The sequence below is a fragment of the Hippopotamus amphibius genome, chromosome 4 (assembly GCF_030028045.1).
Source record: "Hippopotamus amphibius kiboko isolate mHipAmp2 chromosome 4, mHipAmp2.hap2, whole genome shotgun sequence".
NCBI classification, from domain to species: domain Eukaryota; kingdom Metazoa; phylum Chordata; class Mammalia; order Artiodactyla; family Hippopotamidae; genus Hippopotamus; species Hippopotamus amphibius.
In genome coordinates, this window is record NC_080189.1 from 44,451,594 (window position 1) to 44,462,546 (window position 10,953).

The window sequence follows — 10,953 nt, forward strand, 5'->3', positions numbered from 1 at the left end:
GTTCAGAGTAAACACAAGTCATAGGAATTGACAATAGACTGAAATAAAATCAGTAGTGTATTTAATCATTTCTTAGAAATCTCACAGTAGTCTCTGTAAGCACCTCTTAGAAGTATGGGATAGGCAATATTTGCCTAGCATTGAGATAGTGGCAGTAGCTATCATTTCTGAAGTGCTTCCCATGTTCCAGACCCAGTTTTAAGACTCTTGCGTTTTGACTCACAGTTCTGACAAGAGCCCTATGATGAAAATAAAGGTGTCAAGATACAGAAATACTAGGCAATTCACCCAAAGCCATACAACTATTAAAGGAGACATAGGAACCACTACACTATCATTCCTAAAAAATATACTCATTAAAGTATGTGCTAAAAACTGGTGTATAGTATACACCTTACTTTCTTCTATTCAAGTTCTGGCCCTTAATAATAATAATTCCACTTACACTGTTTACACAGGTCTTTCACAAACACCAGCACATTTAATCCATACACATCATCTCAGTTAATGGCTACAGCCAACAGACAGGGTCTGCATTATGATTCCTCTTTAGAAATGAAGCTGAAGGGCACACATACCACTGTGACTAGCCCGGTACCCACAGCTATGGCTCAGAGACCAAGGCGGATGCTCAGGGATGCCCAGGTGACCCTGGGGAGACTTGAACCCATAATTTCGCCACTCCACAGCTGTACTTCAGTGACAAAACAGACATCAAAAATTTAGTGAAAAAAGAAAATATTTTTCCTGAAGATCTAAGGGATTAAATTATATCATAATATTTTTTAAAGCACCATTAACAGTTTCATAGAGCAAACTTGAAAGTTTATAATGGTAAGATTTTATATTAGTCAGGTTCTTTGATATTTTTGCTCCGATTCACCATAAAAAAATGCCTCAATGTTGCCTTGTCCATTTGACACTTAACTATAGAAACATTCCAAAGACATCTGCAAGAGCCTATTACTTTTATTTATGAAATTAGTTTTGTTTGGGGACCTTCGAAAATGTCATGTGGTATTTATTCACTTTTGCTAAGACCTTTTCAAATCACAGTTTGGAAAACTTGTGATTCTTGCGCTAAATTTTCAAAATCCCTACAGCAATCTTAGTTTGGAATTTCTCTCAAATGAGGTTCCACCAAATTCTATCTATGATCAATTCTACTCCATGGGAAAATGTGAAGCAGGTACTAGGGACCTGGGCACCATTGTTGATTATTTCAAATCGTTCGAGAAGATGAAGAGAAAGTGCCTTCTTTGATGTTCTCCTAGAAGGTTCAGTCCAACTCTGCAACATCTAATACCACTGGTCTTTCTCTTCTTCATATATCTTCTGCCTTGGCTTGCACTTTGCTGGTTCTCCTACTTCTGTAACTATTTCTCAATCTCTGGCTTCTCCCTTTCTAACCTTTTCTTAAATATAGCCCTTCTTCTAGTTACTATCGTAGGCTCATTTCTTGAAATCTCAATTTAGACCCCTTCCCAAGACAACTAATTCATTCCCAAAGCTCTGAAATCTATCTCAACGCAGACAGTTAACAAGTTGCCGTCTTCTAGTCTTCATTTCTCTATTGAGATCAAGATCTGCATTTTGAAGAGCCTGCTGGGTTTTCATCTATGAAGCCCAGGCATCAGCTCTAAGCTCATCATCCCCCGCCCACACCCCTGACCTCTTCTCTTCCTACATTGACTATAACATTGGCTACAACTCCCCAGATTCCCATCTCTCACCTCTGTCATCTGTTTTATTGCCAGTGCTATCAGCTTGGGCTCCAAAACTCCTCTGCAAGTCTAGGGGTCCCGGCATACAGGTACACTTTTTTTAAGGTGGGTCATCCAATGTCAACTGTTGTGTGAAATGCGTGCTACCACTGAGAATACATACTACCACGGTAACATCTACCAGACTGAATAATTCACCAAAGGGGTCAAACAACAGTGCAGAGCAAGGCCTTACTGTGAGTAAGAGGAGAGAACTGGCACCCAAAAAGGAATTTTGAGAGTGAGGGCTGGAAGTAAACAATTCTATTCAAGAAACAGCACCCACAGCTGCTCCAGAATCACCAAGTGATTAGTGAAGTGACTGCTACAGAGACACACTAGCACATCATCCCTCTGTAATGACTGCTGCATTTTAATTACTGTGTTTTTCTGGGCATTGTTTGCAGTCTTTTAATCCAAATATTCTAGAACTAGAAGGCAGCGAAAGTCATTCAAAAGAATAAGCAATGCTGGTTTATCCCAACACCTTTCCCACTGTCCACCCTGATCCAGGCCTCTTGCTCTCCCCTGATCACAGCGCATTCCTGGTGCCTGTTGTCCAAACTCTGGCCTCTCCACACTCGGCTCCCAAAGAGCTTTTGGAGGCATCTATATAAAACACATCTTACTGTGCCGTGTGGCTGCAAAATATTCAATGGCGCCCCCAATTCCATGAGCGGAACTGAACTCCTTATTACTGCACTCAACGTTCTCCCCTTGATGCCTCCCACCAAGCCTTCTCACTCCAGCTTCCATCAGAGCTTTGGGTACACTGGGCACACTGGACTCTGCCATCTCCACAATTCCCGAGCGCACACGCCTCTGTGCCTTTCCTCCAATCACGCCTTGCCAAGACTATCTTTGCCCCGCCCATCAAGGTCCCAGATAACCCAATCAGGATTCACTTACAGCTCCCTTAGTGCTGCGTTTGAGTCTAGCATAGTGCTTTTCTCTCAGTCCTGTAGAACTTATTTCTGCATATGTCTTTCTCCTCCATTCCGCTGTGGGCAAGAATCTGCCTTACTGGTCTCTGCCTCCCCAAGGCACCCAACCAGCACGATGCTTCGAACACAAAAAAAGCGGAAAATGAAAGGGGAGAATGAAGTGTGAAGAGAAGGAAGAAAGAATAATATTATTGAATTTATAACCTGTTATCCCTAGTGCTTTGAGTGATGTTTTATAGAATTAGAACTGGGAATCAAGAGGTCTTAAAATATACACCCAGCTCATTTGCTGATCTTAACTAAGTTCAACAAGCACACTTGACCTCCTGGTGCCATGAAAGGTGATGTTATTAGTATTCTTTCATAGCACAAAGGATTCAGTAGACCATCAGTTGGACAGAAGTGTCATAGAAGAGGGTGCAAGAATCTGATATCCTTTGTTTACTCAATGACTTTGTATTAATTGGCTTTATTTTCCATCGTTTTGCCTTGCCTGACTTTTCCTATTATGCCCTGTTCTCCTGCCCTCACTATATCTGAATCCCCATCTGGGGAAGGGCTCTCTTTCCTCAGCATGGTTTCCCACACTTAAAACACAGTTTATGTCTGACGCACATTATAAAGGCTGGTGCCTTGAAATGAAAAGAAAGCATGTGTAAAATGGGACAGGGATGGGGAAGGGGCGCACACAAGTAAGTAGGCAGCAAAAACCCACTCAGGTCTGGAACGGGCTTGAGAGACTTCCACGAGACGGGCCAGGAAAATCCCCATGATGCCAGACCACTAGGCAGTTTTTCCAGAATTACAGCGCTCCTGAGTCCCAACCCTATCCCTCTGCCAATAAAAGTACAAGTGAAGGTGACCCCACAGGCATAGAGATGTAAATACTCTGCAGAAAAGCGAGGCCCCTCTTCCATGGAAAGTTTTTTTAGTATTTAATGGAGAGCAAGGGGAAAACTTACACCAGGGCTCACAGACCACTGGACCAATAAGGAAGCAGCTCAGATCGACCCAGTCCAAGTCTGGAGGGACAGAAAACCCCACAAAATGTTACTGACTTAGCCCTGTTCATTCATAACGATGGGTGGGCTTGGCATCATTATCCCTATGTCTTTTCTCCATCAGCTTCCCTTTTCTCCCTTTTCTGATGAACCTTTGCACCTAATTCCATGGAAGGAGATAAGAATTTATCATCATCAACACCACCATCATCAACAACAATAATGAACCATTCTGACTATATGCCAAGCTCTGGGCCAAGCCCTAAATGCTGCATCTCATTTATTCTCACAGCAAGTCTAAGAGCCCACCCCACGCTGCAGATGAGGAGACGGAGGCTTAGAAAGGCGAAGTAACTTTCGCGAGTTCACTATCAATAAATGACAGAGCCAAGATCTGAACCCAGGCCTGTCTGATGCCAGGGCCAAGGCTCTTTGACAAAACGATATGATACCAGCCAATAGTTGCCTGAACTGTGCCTTCCTCAGAAAGGGCCCTCCAAGTCCAGACTTGGTTTGTGTTACAAGACCAAAATCACTCTAACTGCTCCCCAAAGTAAGCCTACATCAGCTTTGCAGAGGCTGAAATAACTCTCTGCAGTCTTTGGAAGTATTTGTAGATGTTCGTAAGTAGCAAAGGACCAGCAGAAGCAAGTTAGTTTAGTGGAGGAAACACTGTTTTCACACCCCAGGTGGTCTCTTAGTAACTATGTAACCTCAGGACATTTGCTCCACCTCTCTGAGCCTCAAGAAAGCATGGGTAATAATTGTCTATGAGCTGGTACTGGTGAATTTGCCAGCACAATGCTGTGAATTAGCTACCTTTCCCTCAAAACTGTTTTATTCTATTGAATACCTTATTCTATGGAAAGGCAATTGGTCACAACACCATCTAAACAGAGAATAAATAAATAAATAAATAAATAAATAAATAAATAAATAATAACTCCTGATCATTTCCTTAGTGAGCATCCAAAATCCAAAGTCTAAAAATGATACAAAACAATTTTCAAAAAATTGTGGCATATGTGCATGTACTAAGTGTATCTCTCTGAACACATCAGGACTACTTTATACCTCGTCTGTCTCCCTCCCTCCTTCACCCTCCCTGCTCTCCCTGTCTCTCTGTCTGTCTGTCTCTCTCGTTCTCTCTCTATCTCTGTCTCTTTCTCTCTGTCTCTCTCTCTCACACACACACACACACACACACACACACACACACAAGAATTGAATCCTGATGCACTGCTGTCGCCCTCATTCTCAAACACATGCCTAACACTTGTTCATATAATAGATAACTATTCTCTAGCCAGTTAATTTGAACAATAAAAAAACATGAGGCTTTTACAGAGGTTAGGTACCCGAGAGAATCAAAGATGCTGGTAGCTGTTTGTTTAGTGACAGAGGATTTCTGTGATTAAAAAGTAGAAGACAGCAGACAAAGCCCCTCTCTGTTTGCACCACTTGGTTGGCTCCAAGCTAGGTGGAGCCCCACTTCTTGTAACACCAAATTTCACGTTGCTTTTTATGAGCAGAGGGTCCATTTCTAAATTGCACCTCTGGATATAAAAGAGGAAATTTAAACCTCAGAATAATGTTTTTTGCTGAACAAAATGTATGCCAAACTAAGCTCTGACTGACTTCTGGTTTTCTGAGTCCCAGCCTCCAAAGTTTTCTCAAGTTTCCAGTACTGGGCCGAACTCACTGGCTTTTGCCATTTCCTTCCATGCTACGGTTAGGTGCAAAAGGGGTGAGGAGCAAGGGTACCACTTCTGCAGGTTCACTGGATGGATTTGAGGATGCCTAAAAGATCCAGAGGACCACTTCAGATTCATTAGCTGAGAGGGGCTGGCTCCTATCAGCTGTACTTCACAGAAGGCACTAACGTGTTGTCCTAAACATTATGGAAAAAATAATTCTAGTAGGAAGGGGAGAAACATCATACAAAACAGCAATAAGTCTGGGCCTTCCTTTTTTAGCCCCACAATAGACCATATTGTAAAATGGGAAAAAGCTGAACTTTTGCTTTCTAACTGAACAATGAAGCACTTGCATCTTTAATCCAAAGTGTCTACCCACTTCCCTAGATTTCGGGACACTGGTCCAACTTCTTACCTTCCCCCTTGAATAGTTGGACTGAAGCTTTTTGACCCACACACTTTAAAATGATATCCATCAGCAGCTAACAAACAGGTTATTCTTGGACCACGAATGATGCTGGCAAGATGCTCGGGTCCAGGCAGACGAGGATAAATGAGAATGAAATTATTCAGTTCTGCTTGCCGTAGCCACTGCATCCGCTGTCATCCTCAAAATTCCCACAGAAATGAGCTCATTCCACCTTTGAAACATTTCAGAGCTTAAAAGTTTAAATCAGGCCAAGTTGATTTTGTGGGGTTTTTCAAGCTTTTACGCTGTAATTATATGCAGGACTTTGTGCCACCTATTTCCTCCCAACTGTAACATTTTACGTCTTTTTTAAGCATACGTTGAGGTTAGCTTTTTTTTAGTACATGTTATGAAATAAGATATGAGCTTATACTCAGCTTTAGGTAACTTTCTGCCAAAAGGCTGGACCAACACAAACTAAATATGACTATTTTCTTTATCCAAAGTACAGTTTTGACTATTACATACCCTCTTAATGTACATACATAAAACTAGCTCACAACTAAAGCTCCCTGAAGGTCAACTGAAATTATAACGAGATTTTCCTTTCATGTAATGTGATTAACAAATGTTAGCTAACTGAACTCCTAAAAGACTCAAAAGAAAAAAGCAAAATAACTCAAGCAATGCCAAAAAGTCAAATAACTCAACAATTTTTCTACTTTTTTCCTTGCTTTTTCACATCTTTAACTTAGAAAATAGCCTGTTTCACTGGGTTATAGGCATGTGCTCTAGAGGCAGGTGAGAGTGAGTTCCAGTGCCACTATTTACTAAAATGGAACCTTCATAAGCTCCTAAACTCCTCTAGCCTCAGTTTCCCCATCTGTAAAATGGTGGGGTAGGAGGTAAAAATCCTCAAAGGATTTTTGTGAAGATTAAATGAAATAATGCAGGCTTCAATAAGTGCCCACAAATAAAGTGTTTCATAAATGTTAGTTGCTATTGCTGACAATATCTGTCTGCTAAATAAGTCTACCTTCCAGCCTAAATATAAAAATGCCAACCAGCCTCAAGGCAGTCCAGGTGCTTTGCAATTCATATACTGCAATGAGTCCCCTGGAAACTTACAAAAGCAGATACAAACGAAAAAGCAGCCATCCACCTATTCTTACTCAACTTTATCAAGTATTACAAATGTTTGGGAAGCAATAACAACTATGACAACTTGGACCCCATAATCGTAAACCCCTGCAAATTCCACGGCAACATATCACTGAGCCTTTCAGCTAGTAAGAGCTGAGGCATCCTCTGAATAGCAAGTGAGTTGGATTACCAGAGTCCAGACTTTATATGTTTAGAAAGGAATTCTGACAGTTCTTATGAAGGCAGATACCTCCTAATGTTACTCAAAAGATATAAATGAACCTACCACGCTTCTGAACTTAACGCATTTCTGAAATAAATATCACTCCAGAACTCCAACTGATGCATCTTTTCTCTTTATATTCACTCTTTACCTTCAAAACAGCAAGATTCCAACATCTGTCTTATTAGCAGTAAGGCTGTACTTTCCGAGAAAGGAACTATTTCCCCCAGGGCAGGAGTATCAAAAAGGGAAAACACTGTATGGAGAATTTTTATATTATTTGAGTACAGTTTGCAAAACCCCAACTGTTTATTTAAGCTTTATAAATGTAACACTATTGCTGAGGAGAAAAACAATGTTTTCTCATGTGGAGCTCCAAATTCATTTAAATGTTACCCCATCAGGGTAATTTTTTCTGAAATCTGAAGAGATTAAGATAAAATAATTCACTCACATCATGCATATAGGAGAAATGAAAAAGGAAGATTATCTCCCTTCCGCCCCCACCACACACACACACACACACATACACACACACACACACACACACACACACACTACATCTGTAAATATACAGCTGAGCCAAAATTTAAATGCAAAGCTCCTTTTCAACAGGTCCTTTAGTGAAAGATCATTCATTAACAAGGCAGCTCATAAACACGAAATCTAGAGTTCCTCTCTCAGTTCTCCTTTAGTAAAGCAACAACACGTCATCTCTGCAAATGCAATGCATTTTTACCTCTATTTCTGTTGATTTCCTTAGTCTTCAGAACCTGATAATCATTTGATACAGACATTCACCTTCACCCATTTATCATCTCACAACATTGACCTCATCTCTTGTCATGAAAAAGTTTGGGTAGTTTAAACCCAGATGGCTTGGCTTTCACCTAAACAGGGAAGAATCCCTTCTCTGCTTCCATACAGCATGTTGATCTGATAACAAGCAGTCATCTATCACTTGGGGGCTTTGCATTTGACTGCCTCAATGTATTTCCAGCAGGGTTTTGTGATATATAGTTTTTACTCAAGGTTTGCCAAAAGTGATTGGCACGTAAAACACTTTTAAGCAAAAATGTTGTTCTTTGTGAGTCTCTATTTCAGCTCAGAAATTCTTATTCATATAACTTAATCTCCCCCATGTGGTTACTTATTAGATCTTATCATTAACTATTAAGCTAAAATAAATTGAAACAAATTTTGTTTTAATCTACTAGCCACTGCCAGTGTTAACTAAACAGCTGACAGCCAAGTGTCATCCTCTACTAAGGACAGAATGTCCTTTCTGACTTATGCTTCCAAATCAAAAATATAAAGACTGTTTTTGAGACCTTAGAATATAAGAGGCCAAGGAATCCAAGATTACATTTTGTCCTCGTGTTTGAGCTTTGTGACTCTCACCTCTCTTTCCCCTTGTCACATACCTTATCCCAGACATTATACCTAAATGTTATCATTTTCACAGAGCTCAGACAACAGAATCAAGGCAGAAAGTTTGGTGGCACCTATGATTTGGTGGCAATAGCCATTCCTGGGAACAGAAGTGCAAGTGGTAATTATCACTGAGATAATGTCATACCAAGGTCCACCTTAAGCTTACTCCTGTAACCTGTTGTCAAAGATAACAATTCCCAGCCTGATGAAATGGAAACTGCAAAAGTCCATAATGCTCAGAAATTCAACTGAATTCAATTCACCAGCTATCTGCAGTCTCGTAATGACCAAAGCAGTTTTTAAGATCTGGTCACATGATTACAGTTAATGGATTCACTTTGTTAGAGGGAGCAATGGACTTCACATTACCTGATCTCCATACTCACCATGCAGACACACATTATACAAGGGTTGTCCGTGATAAATGGAATCTGGAGGACTTCACCTTCATTTTCACATTTTGCAACGGAACCTGAAGTAAAAGGGAAAAAGGTTATTTAAATTTAGCTTAGTGGCACTGTTACAAAAATAGAATTTTTACACTAATCCTTTTTAAAACAACTATACCCAAATTTCAGCAATTCCTAATAAATTTTAAATTATCAAACTCACTCAAAGAAAGTCCCCCTGAAAAAAAAAATCTATTTTAAATGGTTTTATTAGAACAGATTTTTTTGTTTGTTTTTGTTTTTTTAAAGGCCGTGCTATATAGATTTTCTGCTCTCAGATGGTTTAAGCACAATTTCAAGTATTTCACTGGATCTTTAATAATACCCCTCCTTCATGAAGGCATTTCAACTAAACACACAATCCCAAATGCAAAAAAATTCAAATCGGCCATTAAGGCAGATTTTAAATTTGAACAGAATTCAGACTGTGTCAATGAACAGGCCTTTATATGAATCTGCCTCATATTGTCTTGAGTTGAAATCAGTTTTTGAAACACAATCTTCTTTCCTCTTCTCTTAGAAATTGACTCAGTATTTTCTTTTCTGCACCAGGTGTCAGTAAAGTATGTCCTTCAGAATAGCAGCTGAGGTCTTCACCTGACTGAAAGCATATAATTATTATATCCTGCTATCATTACACTTTTAAAATATGATAATTCCTTTAAATTCAAGGTCTGGAGGGCATACGCTTTAAAAAGCAATCCCAGTACAGAAGTTATATTGGAAACCTATAGAGTGAGAAAGGCCGATGGGTGGAAAACGGTTAAAAAATTTTTTCTTTATTTGTATACGGGAGATGAGATCAAAATAAAGATTGAAAAAAACTAAAAATAAATAAAGGGACTTCTCAAATTCAAATAGAAGAATTTATGTTATCACTATAATATTGATGTCAACAGCCTCCTCGCCCTCCACCTCTTAACCTACTCACTGCCTTCCCACCACTTAACCCCGCGGGCTTCGCTTCATCCCCATCCGCCAGCAAGGGGCAGGCTCCAAGGTGATCGCTCCCCACCCTCCCGTCCCCGGGGCCAGCCAGCGCCTCCTCTCCCAGGTACCGAGCGAGCGTCCGGGAGGGTCTGTCCCTCCCGCCCCCTCCCCTACCTGTCAAGAAGGAGGAAGCCAGAGACATGGGGACCCCCGAGCAATTGAGCAGCAGCAAGACGCAGCAGGTAATCCCGGGCGAGCGCCGGCAAGGACGCTCAGCCAGAGCCCTGACGCCGGAGAACCAGAGCATCGTCACCTGGAGGGAATCCCGGGCGACTGCAGGTCCCGCGCAGCCGCCTATGCTCCGCTACCGCCGCTCGCAGTCAAAAAGGGCTCTCAGCCGGCGAGTCGGGAGACAGTCCGCGAAGGAGGGAGGCGGGAGCCCGGGAGCCTAGGGCGGGGGGGAGCGGGGGGAAGCGGGAGGAGGAGGGAGAGCGAGAAGAGGGGTGGGGGGCGCCCAGGGAGGAGGGGTCCTGCGGCCAGGCTCCTCCAATGCGGCTTTTTTTTTTTTTTTTTTAAGGAGTTGCTCGCAGCGGTTTAGTAGTCGGCTCCTCCACGCCAGAGAGGGGGCCGGGAGGAGGGGGTATCGGAGCAGCCGGAGATAGGCAGAGAGGAGTGGCTCCGCTGCCCGCTGAGCACCGCTGCACCGCCGCCGCCGCCGCCCGGGCTGCAGCGACTGCCCCGGGGCGCGCCGCTGCCGCAGCCGCTGCCGCTGCCGCTGCCGCCGCGTCCTCCACTCCTGCACGCCCACCTCCTGCCGGCCCCTCCGGCTCTCCGCCCGGCCCGCGCGCACGCTCGCTCCGGCGCCGGGGACCAGGGCGCACCGGGCGCCTCGGGGAACCCGCTGGGGGCGCCCGGGCGCAGGAGGGATTGCAGAAGCCTCGCGCCGGGCGCTCGTCTTCG

General features: G+C 42.7%; 1 protein-coding gene across 1 annotated transcript in view; it reads right to left on the reverse strand.

The window, feature by feature from the left end:
• BMPER (BMP binding endothelial regulator) overlaps positions 1 to 10,371 on the reverse strand; it is a 238,314-nt gene extending 227,943 nt beyond the window's left edge. Inside the window, exons 1-2 of the mRNA XM_057731872.1 lie at positions 10,168 to 10,371; positions 9,001 to 9,086 (exon numbers count right to left, since the gene is read on the reverse strand). Of these exons, the coding sequence (XP_057587855.1) occupies positions 9,001 to 9,086; positions 10,168 to 10,300 (219 nt within the window). The 5' untranslated portion in view covers positions 10,301 to 10,371. The remainder of the gene's footprint in view (positions 1 to 9,000; positions 9,087 to 10,167) is intronic.
• Between the last annotated feature and the right edge of the window lie 582 nt (positions 10,372 to 10,953).